This window comes from Macaca nemestrina, chromosome 7 (genome assembly GCF_043159975.1).
Source record: "Macaca nemestrina isolate mMacNem1 chromosome 7, mMacNem.hap1, whole genome shotgun sequence".
NCBI lineage: Eukaryota > Metazoa > Chordata > Mammalia > Primates > Cercopithecidae > Macaca > Macaca nemestrina.
The window spans coordinates 43,558,305-43,580,080 of record NC_092131.1 but is presented as its reverse complement, the minus strand read 5'-3'; the positions used below and the strand labels follow the sequence as shown (position 1 = coordinate 43,580,080).

The 21,776-nt window shown below is 44.5% G+C and overlaps 1 protein-coding gene across 6 annotated transcripts in view; it reads right to left on the bottom strand.

Annotated features, from left to right (window-relative positions):
* The window catches only part of LOC105473692 (zinc finger and BTB domain containing 25), a 28,577-nt gene that overhangs the window by 6,355 nt on the left and 446 nt on the right, over positions 1-21,776 (bottom strand). The window contains exons 1-2 of one of the 6 annotated variants that reach the window (XM_011727622.2): positions 21,497-21,620; positions 5,250-5,429 (exon numbers count right to left, since the gene is read on the bottom strand). In XM_011727622.2, coding sequence (XP_011725924.1) covers positions 5,250-5,422 — 173 coding nt within the window. In that variant the 5' untranslated portion in view covers positions 5,423-5,429; positions 21,497-21,620. The other 5 variants (XM_011727620.3, XM_011727621.2, XM_071100022.1 and 2 more) reach the window with 5 other exon arrangements.

Here is a 21,776-nt window from a genome sequence, read left to right as displayed (position 1 = left end):
CATAAAAGAAGGAAGTTCTGATACCTGCTACAACGTAGAGAACCCCGAAAATATCATGCTAAGTAAAATAAGACAGACACAAAAGGATGGGTATTGTATAAAATATCTAGAATAGGCAAAGTCATAGAGATAGAAAGTAAATTAGCGGTTTCCAGGGGTTGAGAGGGTGAGATGGGGCATTATTGCTTAACGGGTACAAAGTTTCTGTTTGGGGTGATAAAAAAGTTTTGGAAATAGATAGTAATAATGGTTGTACAACATTGTGAATGTGATTATCACCACTGCATTGTATAATTAAAAATAGTTAAAATGGCAAATTTTACATGTTTATAGCCACAACAAAAATATCTTAAAACTGTTGAAAGAATCTATTGAAATCGGCCAGGTGCGGTGGCTCACGCCTGTAATTCCAGCACTTTGGGAGGCCAAGGCAGGTGGATCATCTGAGTTCAAGACAAGCCTGACCAACATGGTGAAACCCCGTCTACTAAAATTACAAAAAACTAGCCGGGTGTGGTGGCACACGCCTGTGGTCCTAGCTACTAGGGAGGCTGAAGCAGGAAAATTGCTTGAACCTGGGAGGCAGAGGTTGCAGTGAGCTGAGATCACACCACCGCACTTCAGCCTGGGCAACAGAACGAGACTCTGTCTCAAAAAAAAAAAAAAAAAAAAGAATCCATTGAAATTGATAATATTTAAAATCTAAATGCTAATCCTATTTTGGCTTCCCAAATATATTCATATATGTGTTCTTTAAACCACAAATGAGAGGCCAGGCATGGTGGTTTATGCCTGTAATCCCAGCACTTTGGGAGGCTGAGGCAGGTGGATCACTTGAGCTCAGGAGTTCAAGATCAACCTGGGCAACACAGCAAAATCCTGTCTCTACAAAAATACAAAACAAACAAACAAAAAATTAGCCAGTCGTGGTGGCATGCACCTATAGTCCAAGCTACTCGGGAGGCTGACATGGAAGGAACACTTGAGTCCAGGAAGCAGAGGTTGCAGTGACCTAGGATCGTGCCACTGCACTCCAGCCTGGGCAACAGAGCCAGACTCTGTCTCAAATAATTAAAAATAAAAATAAATAAATAAATCACAATGAATACAGGTATAATTTTGAAAAGCTTAAAAATAATCCCAAATTTCAATTTTTACGTATGAATCTAGAATTCAAGTAATAGATGGAAATAAGTATGTAAGAAATCAGACATATCCCTGCAAAATCAGAATAGAGACAACCTGAAGGAAATGTTGCTATCAAGGAACAATGAAATCAGTGAATGGACTTACCTTCCCTGAAGCAGAAGTTTATGTCAGTGCATCAGATTGCTCTGGGTGGCAGTATGCTGGCAATCCATTGCTTTAGTCTTGATACCTTAGGACTTCCCTCTTCCTCTACTGGGTTCCACTCTTAGCTCTAACCCACCCACTAACATGGTTTGTGGCAGGGCTTTTAAAAATATCAGTTCAGGGTTCTAATAACATGATTTTTAGTTGCTCAATACAGAGATACCACATAGCAGGCCTACCTTTGTATCACCTGGGTTCAGTTTAGCAAGCACATAACAGGTGCACTGAGAGCTGAACCAACTCACAGCTCTCAAGAGACTGCTCTGAAGGTGGCGTTTCCAATATAGTGAGAGTAATCTACACTGACACTTAGGTCAGATAAGAAACTCCTTCATTTGCCAGAAAAAGTTGCCCATTACTTGTCCCCACTCCAATCTCCTCTCCACTTTGTGCCGTATGTTTCAACCATTCCGATCTATTCTGTGGTCTGAATGAGCTGGCCTGGTTCATATATCTGTATATGTTTTCATGCCATTTTTTCCCTCTGCCTATGATGCACATTCTTGAGTCCTTCTACAACATTTGAAAAACTCCTTCTGATTCTTCAAGATCCAGGATCTCTGTAAAGCCCATTCCAACCTTCTCAAAATAGGGCCACTGAAACCTTACTCTATCTTGTATACACTTCTATGACAGACTTAAGGCATTATTATTAATAGTAACAGTAGCTAACAGTGCAAAACTTTATTCTAAGCATTTCAATACTATTAATCCATTTAATCTTCTCAGTACCCATGGGGTGAGTAAACTATTCAAACATTTTATAGATAAGGAAATGGAGGCACAGAAGGGTCAATTACAGCACAACTATTTGCTTTATACACATTACTTATCAGACCATGAATTGCTCAAAGACAGAGATTATAACTTACCTGTTATTGGGTGATATGGTTTGACCCATATCACCCAACTCTCATCTTCAATCGTAATTCCCATAATTCCCATAATTCCCATGTGTGGTGGGAGGGACCTGATAGGAGGTAACTGAATCATGGGGGTGGTTCCTCCATGCTATTCTCATGATAGTAAGTTCTCACGAGATCTGATGGTTTTATAAGGGGCTTCCCCCTTCACCTGGCTCTCATTCTTCCTCTTCCTGACACCATGTGAAGAAGGAAGTGTTTGCTTCCTCTCCTGCCATGATTGTAAGTTTCCTGAGGCCTATCAAGCCCTGAGGAATTGTGAGTCAATTAAATCACTTTCCTTTTTAAACTACCTAGTCTCGGGCCAGGTGCAATGGCTCATGCCTGTAATCCCAGCACTTTGGGAGGCTGAAGCAGGTGGATCACCTGAGGTCAGTAGTTCAAGACCAGCCTGGGCAATGTGATGAAACCCTGTCTCTACAAAAAATACAAAAATTAGTTGGGTGTGGTGGTACACACCTGTAATCCCAGCTATTCGGAGGCTCACAAGAATCACCTGAACCTAGGAGTTGGAGCTTGTAGTGAGCCGAAATCATACCATTACACTCCAGCCTGGGGGACAGAGTGAGACTCTGTATCAAAAAAAAAATGAAAAAAAACCCCCCAGTTTGAGGTACGTCCTTACAGCAGCATGAGAACGGATTAATACACTGAGGTATAGCACAGAGCCTTACATATTGAATACTTATTCAATAAATATTTGAATGAATTAACAAGTAAGGCCAGGCATGGTGACTCACGTCTATAATCCCAGCACTTTGGGAGGCCGAGGCGGGTGGATCATCTGAGGTCGGGAGTTCTAGACCAGCCTGACCAACATGGAGAAACCCCGTCTCTACTAAAACCACAAAATTATCAGGGCGTGGTGGCGCATGCCTGTAATCCCAGTTAACTCAGGAGGCTGAGGCAGGAGAATCACTTGAACCCAGGAGGCGGAGGTTACAGTGAGCCGAGATTGCACCATTGTACTCCAGCCTGGGCAACAAGAGCGAAACTCTGTCTTCAAAAAAAAAACAAAAACAAAAACAATTACAATGTATAATTGAGGCTGAACTCCTATTTCAAGTAAGGTTATTTAAAAAAACATAGAGTGTTCCGTCACTTTCAATCTAGGATGGAATAAAACTACTCTACCAAAAGGTTAGAATCTGAATACCACTTTCCTTCCCCCTCCCTACATACCTAATATGTTGGATTAACCCAAATTTGAAAAAGCAAAGTAATTTTGAAAAAATATTTGAAACAAGTGACCCTTAAACTATAATACAGACCATATGGCAGGTAGAATTAGGATACTGAAACTTTGCTATGAAAGTGTTATATGAGCCCGGGTGCAGTGGCTCACGCCTGTAATCCCAGCAATTTGGAAGGCCAATGCGGGCAGATCACCTGATGTCAAGAGTTTGAGTTCAGCCTGGCCAACATAGTGAAACCCCATCTTTACTAAAAAATACAAAAATTAGTCAGGCGTGGCGGCACACACCTATAGTCCCAGCTACTTGGAAGGCTAAGGCAAGAGAACTGCTTGAACCTGGGTGGTGGAGGTTGCAGTGTGCCGAGATCGCACCACTGCACTCCAGCCTGGGCAACAGAGCTAGACTCCATCTCAAAAAAAAAAAAAAAATAATAAAACAAAAGTGTTACATGAAATAAAAATTAACAGCTTAGTGACTAGAAGCATAGACATAGCTTCAGACAAATCTGTATCAAACTTAATGGCTATATAATCCTGCATGGGCAAGTTACTTAACTCAGTCTCAGTTTTCCTTTCCCTAAAATAGGGAGAGCAGTAGAATTTACACTACAGGGCAAATACTTAGTGCTTTGGTATGGGATAAGCCTTCAGTAAATTTTAGCTATTTTTTTTTTTTTTGAGACAGAGTCTTGCTCTGTCACCCAGGCTGGAATGCAGTGGCACGATCTCGGCTCACTGCAACCTCCACCTCCCAGGTACAAGCGATTCTCCTGCCTTAGCCTCCCGAGTAGCTGGGACTACAGCTGTCCACCATGCCTGGCTAATTTTTGTATTTTTAGTAGAGACGGGGGTTTCACCATATTGGCCAGGCTGGTCTCGAACTCCTGACCTTGTGATCCGCCTACCTTGGCCTCCCAAAGTGCTGGGATTACAGATGTGAGCCACAGCAACCGGCCAATTTTAGCTATTCTTAGTTTCATTCTTATTTTCCACTATGGAGCCTACCCACTGAGTTTAATTACTAATGTATAAAAAAATATTATAATTTAGCCAGGCACAGTGGCTCACGCCTGCAATCAATCCCAACACTTTGGGAGGCTGAGGCAGGCAAATCACCTGAGGTCAGGAGTTCGAGATCAGCCTGACCAACATGGTGAAACCCTACCTCTACTAAAAATACAAAAATTAGCCAGGCGTGGTGGCACGCACCCGTAATCCCAGGTACTCAGGAGGCTGAGGCATGAAAATCGCTTGAACCTGGGCAGTGGAAGTTACAGTGAGCCGACATTGCGCCATTGCACTTCAGCCTGGGTGACAGAGCAAGACTCCATCTCCAAAAAAAAAAAAGAAAAAATTATAACTTTACTTCTTTTTTTTTTTTTGAGACGGAGTCTCGCTCTGTCGCCCAGGCTGGAGTGCAATGGCCGGATCTCAGCTCACTGCAAGCTCCGCCTCCCGGGTTCATGCCATTCTCCTGCCTCAGCCTCCCGAGTAGCTGGGACTACAGGCGCCCGCCACCTCGCCCGGCTAGTTTTTTGTATTTTTTAGTAGAGACGGGGTTTCACCGTGTTAGCCAGGATAGTCTCGATCTCCTGACCTCGTGATCCACCCGTCTCAGCCTCCCAAAGTGCTGGGATTACAGGCTTGAGCCACCGCGCCCGGCCATAACTTTACTTCTTAGGGTGACTCTGTAACAAAGAATTTCCAAAATGATATTATAATAAGGCTTATATAAATCACAATATTAAAAATTCTTATTTACAAAAACACATCCTTACCTTGTTTGGTGAATAAATATCATCTTGAAATAGTTAGAAAAAGCAGCAAGCACCGCTCTGTGGGCTTTGAAGTAAACATCTCCAATTGCAACTGTGCAATCACACAGAAAACCAAATTCTCGCTGCATGTTCAGTTGTTGGAGAAGAACAAGGCTATGGCTGGCAGTGTCCATTGTGGTTCTGAAAAAACGACAAGATAAATATATATAGGTGTGTATTTATATACACATTACTTTTTATTAACATAAAATTGTCTACAGTTTACACAAACCTACAAAGTAACAAGGAAACCTAAATTTAAATGAAATTATTCAAGTTTTCCATCCTATTACTTTCACTGCAAACACGGCTAACACTAAATTCCTCCATTATGCCAACTGATATAAACTCTGCTGAACCATAAAATATGACCCTTTTTCCTCTGATAAGAAGATAGCTTGGTATGAGTGACACACGAAGACAGACCTGTCCTTTTCCATCTATGTGAACACGATGTTTCTAATCTTGTTTCCTCATTAGAAAAATGAAAATGAGATACTGATTCCTGCCTCAGAGTTAAATGAGATAACTTATGTGAAAATCATGTTGTAATGGAAACTGCTACTTGATGTTAGCTATGTTAATAACATAACAGGGTATCCTGGCTGAGCTAGAGATGTCACTCCTCCTCACGGATCCTCTGGTACTCAGGGGATACTGGCCTCCCACCTCTCATCAAATGTTTGGGGGACTTATCAGTCACAGTAGCTCAGGAACCCTTAAAATAGATGTCAAGCCACATCCCCGATTTAATTGTGGCCCAAGAGCCTCATGAGAAAGAACTTAAGCCGGTGCAGTGGCTCATGCCTGTAATCCCAGCACCTTGGGAAGATGAGGCTTGAGCCCAGGTATTCGAGACCAGCCTGAGCAATATAGTGAAACCTCATCTCCACAAAAAATAAAACAATTAGCTGGGAATGGTGGCATGCACCTGTACTCCCAGCTACTTGGGGGGCTGAGGCAGGAGGATCACTTAAGCCTGGGAGGTCAGGGCTGCAGTGAGCTGTGATCACACCACTGCACTCCAGCCTGGGCAACAGTGAAACTGTCTCAAAAAAACAAAACAAAACAAAAAACCAAAAAAAAAAAAAAACAAACAAAAAAGAAAGAACTTAAACCCTGATCTCATCTGGATTCAGATGCACATTAGAATGTAGGTTCCCAAAGGAAGTAGAAGGCAAGGTGGAACAACTGTCGGGGGAGCCTATATGAGGAAGAATATGCAGAATTCTGGCCGAGAAGCCGAGTATAAGCAGCAAAGACATTCAGAAGTGCCCTGGTTTCAGGCAGGTGCGAGACTATGTCATCTTCTCTACCCTACTGTGGAGAGAGCCCTGGTAGCTGTAGTATAAAGGGCATCACTGGGTGGCCAGGAGAACATCCTTTGAAAGAGCAGACACTGAAAAAAAGAATGAGGTTTCCACACCAGCCAGTTAGACCAAGGTCTAAGGAGGTCAGTGATGGAATGCGGGGTTAGCCGTCTGGAGACAGGCAGTGGCTTGGGCAGCAGACAGCTAAGTGATCAGTAATATAATAAATATAGCTAACATTTTATAATGCTTCCTATGTGACAAAAATTAGCCAGGCATGGTGGTGCATGCCTTAGTCCCAGCTACTTGGGTGGCTGAGTCAGGAGGACATCTTGAGCCAGGAAGATCGAGGCTACAGCGAGCCATGATCATGCCACTGCACTTCAGCCTGGGTGGCAGAGCGAGACCCTGTCTCAAAAAAAAAAAAAAAGCCGGGTACGGTGGCTCAGGCCTGTAATCCCAGCACTTTGGGAGGCCGAGGCGGGCGGATCACGAGGTCAGGAGATCGAGATCATCCTGGCTAACACAGTGAAACCCCATCTCTACTAAAAATGCAAAAAATTAGCTGGGCATGGTGGCGGGTGCCTGTAGTCCCGGCTACTTGGGAGGCTGAGGCAGGAGAATGGCATGAACCCGGGAGGCAGAGCTTGCAGTGAGCCAAGATTGCGCCACTGTACTCTAGCCTGGATGATAGAGCATGACTCCGTCTCAAAAAAAAAAAAAAAAGGTAGAATCTATTAAAACTACATATTTAATGTACTGATGTGGAATAATCCCCAAATTTTATTATTATTATTCTTATTAGAGATGAAGTTTTGATCTTGTTGACCAGGCTGGAGTGCAATGGCTCCATCTCAGCTCACTGCAACCTCCGCCTCCCAGGTTTAAGTGAGTCTCCTGGCCTCCCAAGTAGCCTCCCAAGTAGCTGGCATTACAGGTGCCCGCCACCATGTCCAGTTAATTTTTGTATTTTTAGTAGAGATGTGATTTCACCATGTTGGCCACGCTGGTCTCGAACTCCTGACCTCAGGTGATCTGCCCACCTCGGCCTCCTAAAGTGCTAGCATTACAGGCATGACCCACTGTGCCGAGCCTAACAAAATAAAAATCTATATTGACAATTTCAGCATGTGAAAAACGTGTCTTAGAATCAATGAAATGATTATTTTTTGAATAATCAATTTTTTGAAAAAACTGAAGTATCTTAAATTAGCCTGATAAATTGTCTCAAAAAACAAAAACAAAAACAAAAAAACACCAAACCCTCAGATCATAAACATTTTCACCAGTTCTTCCCATTATGTAGTATAATGAACTACTGAACCACAGGGAAATGAGACATAGCACACTAATAAGCCACCCATACGGGAATCTTATGGTTAATGGTCTATGGGTAATAGTTAAATTCTTCACTTATTCAACAGATTTTTTGAAGAGCAATTTAATAAAGAAAAAATATGTAAAAGCGTGCATTGTACAAGGCATAGAGACAGAAAAAAATGACAGATGTTACACTCAAGATTACAGGCTCACAGGAAAGATAAAACATCAAACCATAATTATAATATGAAATAAATGCATTTAGTAGCATAGAGCAGTTAGAGAACATGCTATCAGAGGGAGACAAACACAGGCAACTCAATGGGAAAGAAGGCCAGGCAGAAAAAAAATAAAATGAATAAAATTACTGGGAAGAATATGAATATTTAGATAACAGAAGGATTCAGTCTGGCATAGAAAAAAAAAACCAAAGTAACAGAAATAATGAAATGTGGTCAGCTCACAAAGGATACTGAATATAAGACTAAAAAGTAGTATAGTGTTTGAAATCAACTATCTAAGACGTTTGAGTAAGAACAGCATGATCAGTTACCTTACTCTGTGGGAGGGAGAACAGAGTGTGGTAGTTAAAGCTTGAACTAAAATCAGACAGCTTAAAATTTTAGCTCTGCCATTTACTAGCTGCAAGGTCTTGGCAAGATACTTAACTCTCTGGGCCTCCATTTCACTTATAAAATATGGATAATGACAGTATCTAACTTAAAGGTTATTTGAATTTAATGATATAATGCACTTAGAAATAGTGGGCCCATAGTAAGTGCTTAATAAATACGAGGCATTATCATCATCACCATCATTAGGCATGAATCAAGACTGCTCTAATAGCAACATATAAAAAATATTAGCAAGGGAAAAGGCATGGAGAAAGAAAAGACTGGCTAGAAGCCTACTATGATATCAAAGTAATCGTGGTGGGAATGGAGGAAGGAATACAAAAGATACATTAGACACAAAACTGACATGACTTGGCAACAGATTGGATGTGGTCACCACAGAGATCAAATCAAAGGTGAGTCTCAGAATTCCAGCTTGGGTAAATAGAAGAATTCATCCATTCCTTCAGATCACATTTTCAGAGTAACTGCCACGTGCTAGGTGTTGATATAAAGGCAGAGTCCCAGAACATTAGAGAAGTAGTGCAGAAACTGGCTTGATAAGAGGCTCCCACCTCAAAAAAAAAAAAAAAAAAAAAAAAAAGGCCAGGTGCGGTGGCTCACACCTGTAATCCCAGCACTTTGGGAGGCCGAGGCGGGCGGATCACCTGAGGTTAGGAGTTCGAGACCACCCATGGTCAACATGGTGAAACCCCATCTCTACTAAAAATACAAAAAATTAGCCAGACGTGATGGTGGGTGCCTGTAATCCCAGCTACTCGGGAGGCTGAGGCAGGAGAACCGCTTGAGCCCGAGAAGCAGAGGTTGCAGTGAGCCAAGATCATGCCATTGCACTCCAGCCTGGGCAACAAGAGCGAGTTCCGCCTCAAAAAAAAAAAAAAAAAAAGAAGAAGAAGAAGAATAGAGGTTTCACCTCAGACACCCTGAGCTCCAAATGTCTACCAGATATCTAAGTAGAAATGTTTAGTGATCAGCAGAGACAAGAAGCAGGACTGGGCTCTAGAGAGAGCAGAGCCAGAGAGGGAGAAGAGGCCTCTAAAATGACAAGGCTGAAGTAACCAAGTATGAAAATAATAAAGTAGACTAAAAAGTAGAATGAAATAAGAGGGAAAAAAGCTAAGAATGAATCTTTGGAAAACAGAAAAGACACAATAAGACAGAGAAGGAGAAATAAGAAAACATCGTCATTGAGGAAAAGCAATGACCTTGCAGAAAGGAGGTGGCAATGGTGCAAAATAACTGAAGAGAAACATGGGGGTGAGGCCCATTACAAACATGTTGAGTGTAATGACCAAAAGATTCCTGGTGACCTCTGACAATAGCACAGGAAAGCAGCAAGGGCCAAATATTTGACTGCAGGGGATATTAGAAACCAGAGGCTAGGCCAAGCGCAGTGGCCCACGCCTGTAATCCCAGCACTTTAGGAGGACAAGGTGAGTGGACCACTTGAGGCCAGGAGTTTGAGACCAGCCTGGACAACATGGTGAGATCCCGCCTCTACTCAAAATACAAAAATTAGCCGGGTGTGGGGGCACATGCCTGTAATCCCAGCTACTTGGGACGTTGAGGCCGAAGAATCACTTGAACCCAGGAGGCAGAGGTTGCAGTGAGCTGAGATACATTGCACTCCAGCCTAGGCAACACAGCGAGATTCTGTCTCAAAAAAATAAAAATAAAAATAAAGAAACCAGAGGGCATAAAGCCTAGACACAGACATGACAGGACAAGACATTAAGGGAGCTTCAGATCAGAAGACCCAAATGCACCTCTTCCCTTTACATATGAAAGAAACCTGGAGTAATAAACTCTGAAACTTACATAGAGCACTGAAGTTTACACAGAACTTTCATATACAATAATTTATCTACTTCAGATTAGATAATTTCTATTAATCTATCCTCAAATTAAATGACTTCTCTCTTCTATCTGCTCTGTTAAATCTATTCAAGATTTTTGTTTCAAATACTGTATTTTCAGATATAAAATTTTCATTTCATTCTTTTTTAAAGTTTCTAGTTCTCTGCTGAGATTTCCTATTTGTTCACATATACAACATTATTTTGCTTTACATCCTTGAGCATAGTTATAATAGCTGCTTTAAATCTTCTCTGCTAAATCCAACCTTTGGCTCATTGTGGGGTCAGTCTCCACTGCTTAGGGTGATGGTTTCTGGATTATAGCCTAGATATTGTGATTAATACAAATGACTCTAGATTCTGTAATATTCTTCCAAAGAGTGTTTATGTTTTTGTTTTTGTAGACAATTACCTCAGCTAGACTTAAACTCCAAGTTCTGCCTCCCCTGTGGTGGACAGCAGCTAAAATCTCTGCTCCTCTAGCCTTAAGTGTGCTGTTTGGAGGCTGCTCCACACATGTACAGTTCAGGGCTTTGCAAGAAATTCAAGCAGAGTTTATAAACAGTGTTTGGGGTTCTGCCACTCCAACATTCTTTCTAGGATTTTCTCCTGCACTTTCCAGCTGCGTGATCACTGTGAGCTCTGTCCCCATTTCTTCTAGAGAGATTACAGGTTGTTATTACAGTTGTAGCCACCTCTTCATATCACCAGCTGGGACCTATGCCAGTCTAAAAGCCATAAAAACAGAAGCTTATTCACTGCTGTTCTCCTCTTCCAATTGCAGACCTCAATCTAGTTTCTGTAATTCTCAAATGTCATCTAGTCATTTTTAAAACTTTCATCAGCTGGGCGCAGTGGCTCACGCCTGTAATCCCAGCACTTTGGGAGGCAGAGGTGGGCAGATCACCTGAGGTCGGGAGTTCGAGACCAGCCTGATCAACATGGAGAAACCCCGTCTCTACTAAAAATACAAAATTAGCCGGGTGTGGTGGCACATGCCTGTAATACCAGCTACTCCAGAGGCTGAGGCAGCTGAGTTGCTTGAACCCGGGAGGCAGAGGTTGCGGTAAGCCGAGATCGTGCCACTGCACTCCAGCCTGGGCAACAAGAGCAAAACTCCATCTCAAAAGGGAAAAAAAAAAATTTATCAAGTTTATATTTATCTGCAGGAAATTGTCCTGATAGGAAACTATTCAACCATTGCCGCCTCCTCCAACATTTTGTGTTTTTTTTTAAATGAAAGCAATTTATTAGAAAATAAATAAAAGAATGGCTACTCCATAGGCAGAGCAGCCCTACTCAACCATTACTGTTTATCAGCAGTTCTAAAAACCTGTGGTCTCATGATCCACTTACACTTTTAAAAAAAAGTATTACAGGCTGGGTGCGGTGGCTCACACCTGTAATCCCAGCACTTTGGGAGGCCAAGGTGGGCGGATCACAAGGTCAGGAGTTCAAGACCTGCCTGGCAACTTGGTGAAACCCCATCTCTACTAAAAATAAAAATAAAAATAAAAATAAAAAAATAGCTGGGCATGGTGGCATGTGCCTGTAATCCCAGCTACTTGGGAGGCTGAGGCAGGAAAACTGCTTGAACCGGGACCTGGGAGGAGGAAGATGTAGTGAGCCGAGATCACACCACTGCATTCCAGCCTGGGCTACAGAGCGAGACTCTGTCTCAAAAAAAAAGTATTACAGATTATGAAGAGCTGCTGTTTATATAGATTATATTTATCAATATTTACTATATTCAAAATTAAAAGACTTTAAAATATTTATTTAAAATAGCAATAAACCCATTACATACTAACATATTTTTTCCTTAAAAAACTTTCAAAAACAAGTGAGAGGAGTGGTATTAATTTACATTTTGCAATCCTCTTTAATACCTGGCTTTGGCCGGGCGCGGTGGCTCAAGCCTGTAATCCCAGCACTTTGGGAGGCCGAGACGGGCGGATCACAAGGTCAGGAGATCGAGACCATCCTGGTTAACACGGTGAAACCCCGTCTCTACTAAAAAATACAAAAAAAAAACTAGCCGGGCGAGGTGGCAGGCGCCTGTAGTCCCAGCTACTCGGGAGGCTGAGCCAGGAGAATGGCGTAAACCCAGGAGGCGGAGCTTGCAGTGAGCTGAGATCTGGCCACTGCACTCCAGCCTGGGCAACAGAGCTAGACTCCGTCTCAAAAAAAAAAAAAAAAAAAAAAAAAAAAACCTGGCTTTAACAGATGCAGCTGGACTCTCTTATCTGATTCTGCATTCAATCTGTTGTCATATGTTGTTTTGGTTCGAGTATATTGAGAATCTGTTCTTACATAAGGGAGATCCTTATTGACCCATGAAACCTTCAGTGGCTCCTTGGACCACACTTTGAGAACCACTGCCCTACACTATCTTTTTTTCTTGTTTTTTTTTTTTCTTTTAAATCTTGTGAGGTAGTAGAGCAGGTACTATCAGTTCTATTTTATGGCTGGGAACCACAGGCTCAGAGAAGGCAGGAAACATACCTGAAGTCAAACAACTAGCAATTAAATGGCGCTGGTAATACCTCAAGACTGACTTTAAACCCAGGGCCCTTTCTTTAAAACCCCATCTAGAACTTTCAACATTTATACTGTTGGCAGATTTTGCAAATATGTTGAATCAAATAAGGGAGTAAACTTTTCAAGTGTATAAAATGAAACAAAATCTATTAAAAAAAAAAAAACACCAAGTACACATGAGATGCGTTCAAACTTGTTTTGCATAATAGACCTTTGATGTTGTAATATATCAGATTACTTCAAATCAATAGCCCCATTCCAGTGCAAAGTTATTAGAACATTTTCTAATACAACCTACTTTGCAAACTATTAGCTAGACTTTTTGTATAGCCTTTGCTCATCATTCTTTGACTGTCTATTTTATTTTCTCTAGTATGTGAAAAAGCTAAAGTTTCCCATGAATACAGAAAGAGCTTAGAAGTTACATTTGAGACTTTCTGATGAGAATTTTAAGATGTGAGAGAAATTATGGAAAAATAATGTATCATTTTATTATACTTATAAATACTAGAATCAAAATGTAAGAGTGCTACATTTTTAGAAGTTTTATCTGTTATCAAAGTGATACATTATCATAATATGTTTAGCATTGATATTTAAGAGATTACAAAAACCTTCTTTACCTTTTAGATTGTAGTAACTCTGGATTACTTCAAATTAAGATGGAACAACTTTATACTAGTATCTATGTTTTTTTTTTTTTTTTTTTTTTTTTTTTTTGAGACGGAGTCTCGCTGTGTCTCCCAGGCTGGAGTGCAGTGGCGCGATCTCAGCTCACTGCAAGCTCCGCCTCCCGGGTTCACGCCATTCTCCTGCCTCAGCCTCCCGAGTAGCTGGGACTACAGGCGCCCGCCACCTCGCCCGGCTAGTTTTTTTGTAGTTTTAGTAGAGACGGGGTTTCACTGTGTTCACCAGGATGGTCTCGATCTCCTAACCTCGTGATCCACCCGTCTCGGCCTCCCAAAGTGCTGGGATTACAGGCTTGAGCCACCGCGCCCGGCCAATTTTTTGTATTTTTAGTAGAGACGGGGTTTCACCGTGTTAGCCAGGATGGTCTTGATCTCCTGACCTCGTGATCCGCCCGTCTCGGCCTCCCAAAGTGCTGGGATTACAGGCTTGAGCCACCGCGCCCGGCCTTAGTATCTATGTTTGTTTAAAGCTGGCTTGATATTCAATATATATCTTTGATTCTTATGTATTTAGAAAAATCTACTGTACTAGACTGGACTCTCAGATCTATGGTAGCCAGACTGATATCCTGGACTACACAGCTCTTCATTCTCTCAGGCTGTAAGAATCTTTAATAAAAAAGGAACAAAAAGAGCAAGATGACTGTTTCTGTAGGAAAACAGTCTTAGATATTTTCTCTGTCAATGCTTACCACTGAGACTTTATGATGAATTATCATTCAGACAAGGAGACAGGAAAGTTGGCAGAGGAGTATGTACAGCTTTTTTGGGCTACTTACTCACGGCTATAAATACAAAGGCAAAAGCAAAATATTTCAAGTGCCATATGATAAAAGACTTTATATAGCGACTTTTTTTAATGGAACTTTCACATGACTGTAGAGGTGTGACATTTTATTACCTAGAGAATGAAAAAATGTTTGTAGAAATCATTTTTTTTTTTTTTTTTTTTGAGACGGAGTCTCGCTCTGTCGCCCAGGCTGGAGTGCAGTGGCGCGATCTCGGCTCACTGCAAGCTCCGCCTCCCGGGTTCACGCCATTCTCCTGCCTCCGCCTCCCGAGTAGCTGGGACTACAGGCGCCCACAACCGCGCCCGGCTAATTTTTTGTATTTTTAGTAGAGACGGGGTTTCACCGTGGTCTCGATCTCCTGACCTTGTGATCCGCCCGCCTCGGCCTCCCAAAGTGCTGGGATTACAGGCGTGAGCCACCGCGCCCGGCCTTGTAGAAATCATTTTATCCTGAAACAGAGGTTCTTATTGCTGACTATACTGTAAAACCTTCTATGAAGAGCTGTATTGATGTCTGAGTCCCAACCCAGGCTTAGCCCAAACAGAACTGAATTCCTAGGGGTGAGGCACAGATTGTTTTTTTTTTCTTTTTTAAGACAGAGTGTCGCTCTGTCACCCAGGCTGGAGTGCAGTGGCGTGACCTCAGCTCAATGTAACTTCCGCCTCCTGGATTCAAGTGCTTCTCTCTGCCTCAGCCTCTGGAGTAGCTGGGACTACAGGCGCCCACCACCACATCTGGCTAATTTTTATATTTTTGTGGAGATGGGGTTTTGCCACGTTGGCCAGGCTGGTCTCGAACTCCTTACCTCAGGTGATCCACCTGCCTTGGTCTCCCAAAGTGCTGGGATTACAGGCGTGGGCCACTGTTCTCGGCCAGATTCTTTTTTTAAAAAGCTTCCCAGGTGATTCTAACGTGACACCTCAGTTAAGAACCACTGCCGGCCGGGCGCGGTGGCTCACGCTTGTAATCCCAGCACTTTGGGAGGCCGAGGTGGGCGGATCACGAGGTCAGGAGATCGAGACCACAGTGAAACCCTGTCTCTACTAAAAATACAAAAAATTAGCCGGGCGTGGTGGTGGGCGCCTGTAGTCCCAGCTACTCAGGAGGCTGAGGCAAGAGAATGGCATGAACCCGGGAGGCGGAGCTTGCAGTGAGCCGAGGTCCAGATCGCGCCACTGCACTCCAGCCTGGGCTACAGAGCAAGACTCTGTCTCAAAAAAAAAAAAAAAAAAAAAAAAAGAACCACTGCCTCAGAGGAACAGGGGACCAAGGAAACCCAAGAAATTATTTCACACTCTACAATTACAGTGATATTTAAGAGACTATAAAAAAAAACCTTCTTTACTTTCTAGATTGTAGTAACTCTGGATTAGTTCCAACTAAGTAAGATAGAGCAACTTTATACTAGTCTCTATAAATAAACAATTCCTTAAGAGCATTCAAAGTGTGGAAATTATGTTGACTACATTAAATGAACAAATATCAACAACTGTAATTCTAATTGTAACCTTAAAATATTGGCCAGATTGGCCGGGCGCGGTGGCTCATGTCTGTAATCCCAGCACTTTGGGAGGCCGAGGCGGGCAGATAACGAGGTCAGGACCATCCTGGCTAACGCAGTGAAATCCCAATTCTACTAAAAATATTTTAAAAAGTAGCCGGGCATGGTGGCGGGCACCTGTAGTCCCAGCTACTTGGGAGGCTGAGGCAGGAGAATGGCATGAACCCAGGAGGCGGAGCTTGCAGTGAGCCGAGATCACACCACTGCACTCCAGCCACCACTGCACTCCAGCCTGGGCGACAGAGCGAGACTCTGCCTCAAACAAACAAACAAAAAAAAACTGGCCAGATTAAGAAACAAAAGTGCTCCATGGCCGGGCACAGTGGCTCACTCCCAGCACTTTGGTAGGCTGAGGCAGGTGGATTATCTGAGGTCGGGAGTTCGAGACCAGCCTGACCAACATGAAGAAACCCCGTCTCTACTAAAAATACAAAATTAGTCAGGCGTGGTGGCACATGCCTGTAATCCCACTGCTCGGGAGGCTGAGGCGGGAGAATCGCTTGAACCCAGGAGGCGGAGGTTGCGGTGAGCTGAGATCACACCACTGCACTCCACTCTGGGCAACAAAAGTGAAACTCTGTCTCAAAAAAAAAAAAAAGAAAGAAAAAAAAGAAACAAAAGTGCTCCTAAACTGGCAACCGGGCATGGGTGGGGAGGCAGAGGAACACACTATTTTCAGCCTTCTTTTCAAATAGTACTTAGGAAAAAGAAATATTTACTCTCTTACTCCATTACACCTAGATTGGATTTCATAACATCTAAAAGTGATATAGAAATTCCAAATCTGAAAATACTGTTTGAGGTAAAATCTGCTATAATTCCAGACATCTGCTTATTAAGATATACTGAGAATGTTAGCAAAGAGGGTATGAAGTGGAGGTGGTAGATGATACAGGAAGAGTAGTTATGCTCTAGAAACCTTTAATGGAACTGGGAAACATTAGTTTGGGGCCTCCTGCCTGTTGGCAGACATAGGCAACCTCCAAGCACTTCTAACTCCCATCTAACCAACATGACATTGTAGGATGCCTGATAAAGCCAAGCACACAAGAAAACTAACAACAGTGAGCACAAATTGTTAACAGACCTTTAAAAAAAATCAGAACCCGGAGAAAGAAAGGAAAAGATTCTTCTTAGTCCATTAAAGACAGACCAAAATTCTAAAAGAAAAAATAAGGTACTCGAAGGACAGGAGAAAGCTGGAAAATTACAATGCTAGTACAGACCTAGACAGTACAGACAAGAGTAACTAAAACTTCTGGATACAGGTAAACCAATATTTCTTTTGCAATGGAACGGTACTCCCATGAACCCATTACTCAAGTGGGCTAATAAAACCCTTTGCTTAAAGTGCCTGGAGATTTCAGGAAAAACAAAACATCCATGCATGACTGATTTGTAACCAGAGAAGAAATGAATTAGAAAAATATCAAAAATAACTGAAAACTCTTAAGTACTTTTTCTCCCAATAAAGTGCACACACACACACAAAAGAGAAAAAATTCCTGTTAGCAAAGGGAAAGTAGAAGTGTAAATAAAAGCCTGTAATCCCAGCACTTTAGGAGGCTGAGGAGGGTGGATCACCTGAGGTCAGAGTTCAAGACCAGCCTGACCAATATGGTGAAACCCTGTCTCTACTAAACATACAAAAATTAGTTGGGCGTGGCGGCAGACACCTGTAATCCCAGCTACTTGGGAGGCTGAGGCAGAAGAGCTGCCAATAAGGGGGAAAAACTCAAATGTCCATGGATAATCAAATGGATAAAGAAAATATGGGCCAGGCACAGTGGCTCACACCTGTAATCCCAGCACTTTGGAAGGCCAAGGTGGGCGGATCACTTGAGGTCAGGAGTTCAAGACCAGCCTGGCCAACATGGCTAAACCCCGTCTCTACTAAAAATACAAAAATTAGCCAGGTGTGGTGGCAGGCGCCTGTAATCCCAGCTACTTGGGAGGCTGAGGCCAGAGAATCGCTTGAACGCAGGAAGCGGAGGCAGCAGTGAGCCGAAATTACGCCACTGCACTCCAGCCTGGGTGACAGAGGTAGACTCTGTCTAAAATAAATAAATAAATAAACTAGAAGTATAAATAAATTTAATAAATAATCCTGAAACTGGTGTTTGCTTCAAACACTTTCTTCTTCCTCCTCTATCCCTAAGCAGGTTCAAATAGCAGTATCTTTCCTTTCTTAAGGAGAATACTACTATTCTGGTTATTTTCAAAACCTATTATTATAATAAATACTATATGCAAGGCCTTGTGCTAAGTGCTGTATATACATTATCTCTTAAAATCCTCACTGTGATGACTAATGTATTATTTTCATTTCCATTTTACAAATGAGGAAAAATCCTATGCTTAGGACACACAATCAACAAATGGTATAAAGCGGAGATAAAAAGCCAGGTCTGTCTCCATAGCCTGTGCTAATAAACTGGAGCAGTATTTTCTTAGCTTTCTCTCCTTAAAAGACTGAAGTTCACATGCTATTTGGAATAAATATGCAGAAAAGGGGCACAGGAAGTGGTGTAGAAAGAAGCACTTTATAACTTATCAAGATAAGAGCACCTGCACTGCTTGTTTAAAACAAGGAAAAACCCTGCAATAACATAAAACCCCCAACTCTTTTCTGGCCCTGTTATTGCTAAAACGGACAAGTTGGTCAGGCACCACCTACGGACCACAGTAAATAAATCACTTTGGTTCAGTGGTGGGGAGGGCATTATGCAACACTTCCCAGCACAGCCCTGGCCAGGATATTTTACGGCCAAGGCACTTGGGCCCCTCCTCCCCAGCTAGACAGCCTGGCTCCTTCACATTCCCCTCAGGAGATAGGGTGGAAGCTCACAGCTCCATTTTGTAAGGCATAGAGGGCAGCTGAAAGTCCTGCTTGGCCTCTCTGGGCAACCACAGGCGCCAATAAATCAGCCACAGGCGATTCTCTCATTCCCTTCCTGGCTGAAGCAGGAGCAAGACATAATGCAAAAGAGCACTGATTGGACTTGAGAGATAAGCGATCTAGGCTTAAATTCTACTGCAAATGACTATATCACCACAGCCCAGGTAATGGCCTGTTTCCTCAGGCTTGTAACATGAAGACAGTACCATCTCCTTTTTGGTAAAGATACAAAGTTCATCTATGAAAGCAGCTAGTATGATACTTCGCCCACTGCAAGTATTCAGTAAACAGCGGCCAACTTGAGCAGAATCCATCTCTAATACATGCAAATAAGACATTCAAGGTAGGACTGGACAAAAAAGGTGTAGCAGGTTATGTGGGTTCCTCTCTGCTTTCTTCCTGACCATACCTTGATATTTCATTGATTGCCAGCTCTCAGAACTAATCTATTCCATGTCCTATCCCATCAGTGTTCTGTTCCCTGTTAAGGAGCTGATGTCCGATAACGGATTCATGATTTGCCCTTAACTAAAACATATGAAGATTGTTAAAGAAGACTTTGATGCCTTAACATAAGGAAGCAACCAATGCTGCAAATAATGGTTATTCTTGAAGAGAACAGCAATGAAATTTTCAGGGGTGGCTGAGGGGTGAAGGCTTTTAGTTCCAAAAATACACCATAGCTGGCCTACCTCACTAGAAATACTATCAAACCCACACAGTGGCCATGCCTGATTTCTCCATAATCTGAATCAAGCCATATAGTATAATGACCTCCGCCGGATACATTCTCTACAGGTGAGTGGGGTAAACTGGCACTGCGGTCCTGGCATAGTGGAGAGTGCAATCACCAAGGTGTCTGGAGCCTTGGAGTCTTAGCTATCAAGAGGTGTAGCTAGCTCCAGTTACATCACGCTCTTTAGGCCTGGTGTCTTCTCTGTGATGATCAACAGATTTTCTGTAAGGCACCGCTCAGCTCTAAAATGTGAGATTCCAAAGTGTACTCTACACACTTGATAGTCTTGTGAGAGGATCAACAGCTCTGCCAGACGAACGTGAGTTTCAAGAGAAAGAATGCCAAATTTAATCCCTTGGGGAGACCCGGGCGCTGACTGTTGAAACATGCTAGGTGCTGTCAAGTTCCAGGTACTACGCTGTGCTATGCGCTGCCTCCGCAACTGATAACACCTGATTACTCCAAATAATGAGTGCCAGAGAAGGCGGTGATGGGTCAAGCTTCAAAAAGAAAAACTGGATTTGCTTAGAACAAGATAAACATTTGAAGACAGAAAATAAATTATGAGGGCGCGGGGGAAGTCTTCTTGCCCTAGAAACTAGGTAATCACAAGCTGGGAGTGGAAACACTAGCCGCAGCGTCCTCGCAGCATATGGAAAGTCGCCCGCTCCTAAGAGCGGTGGGCGCCAAGCGGGGGAGGCCGCAGGCCTATTGGGGTTTCCTGCTAGGGGTCGCACCCGGACCCGCAGCACGGACGGCTCCGCACCTTCAAGGCACCCCGTGTGCCACCCTGAATCAGGCCCCAGCGGCCGCTCCTAGGAGCAGCAAAGGGTGGTTCTGGGTATTGTTGGCCCAGCGCTCACTCGCGGATGTATTTTCCTCCTGTGCCCTGCCTGACATCTCAATGGGACCAAAAACACCCCTCTCCCCAGCTACTTGCATCTGTCCCGCGACCGGTGCAGCTGCAGGCCGCCGCCCTGGGCGGCTCGCGGCGGGAGGGACTGAGACCGGGGCAGCCCACAAGGGCTGGGCCGCGTCGCTTACCCAGATGCCGCCGCGGCGGCAAGCCGACTCCTCCGTGCAGGAGGGGCGGGCTCCCAAGCCGCGCACAGCAAGCGGTGGAGCCGGCTCACGCACCCCGCGGCTGGCTCTCGCGCGGCTTCCCGCGCCGGCAGCCCGCGATGGCCCCACGTGACCGCGTGTCTGGTAGCAGGGGAACGAGGGGCGCCAAGGCCAGGGTGTGCGTGCGTGCGTGCGTGCGTGCGTACGTGCGCGCCCTCCCGCCCGCCCGCAGCCGGGCGGGGGTCGGCCCGCGCTCTGAGCGCTGCCGCTACAGTTCGCAGTCGTGACTCTGTAGGCGGAAGCACAGGGACGAGCCTGAGCGTCACAGGCTCCCCACAAACAACCGCGTGACCCGGGGACTTTCCCCAGGGTGTGCAAAAGCACAGGCACCCCCTCAGTTCTGGGGTGAAGGTGGGGGTGGGGAAGGATGCGCCCGCGTGTTCGCTGGGGAAGGGATGAGGGCGCGGGGCCAGGGAGGCCGAGCCGCGGGAGCCTGGGTGGAGAGGCGGACTGGGCGAGGTGGGGCATGGTGAGGGAAGTGACTCAGGGCCAGAGGCGGACAGGCCCACGGAAGGTGGGGTGGGGGGAGCGCGGGGACTAGGCGACCCTGAACCGACCGGACAGAGCGAGGTTTCCGAAGCACTCGAGGCGGACCGCGAGGGACGGCCCAGCTGCTGGGCCCAACGGGGCAGGGGTCTGACATCTGGACAGAGTGGGAAAACAGCCGCGCATACTGCCCTGGGGAGTCGGGAGGAGCCCAGTCACATCCAGCTGTGCAAACAGGAGGAGGAGGAGGTCCCAAGCCTACCCTTGAGAGAGGGGCGAGAGGGGTGGTCAAGCCGCCGCTGCCGCGACAGCCCCCGCGGTGCGGGTTGCGCCAGCCTCCTCGGAGCCCGACGCAGAAACTTGTTGCAACAAACAGGCGACCGCGGGTGCCCCTAGCAGCCAGCGGCAGAGTGGGTGGGCGGGCGAGAGGGAGGGGAAGGCTGGCGGACGCCGCAGCGAACTGGTGGGCAGACCCGGAGTCGCCGCGTAAGCGGGGCCGGCTCAGTGCGGTGCGGCAGGCGCGGCTGTGCGGCAGCGGAAGT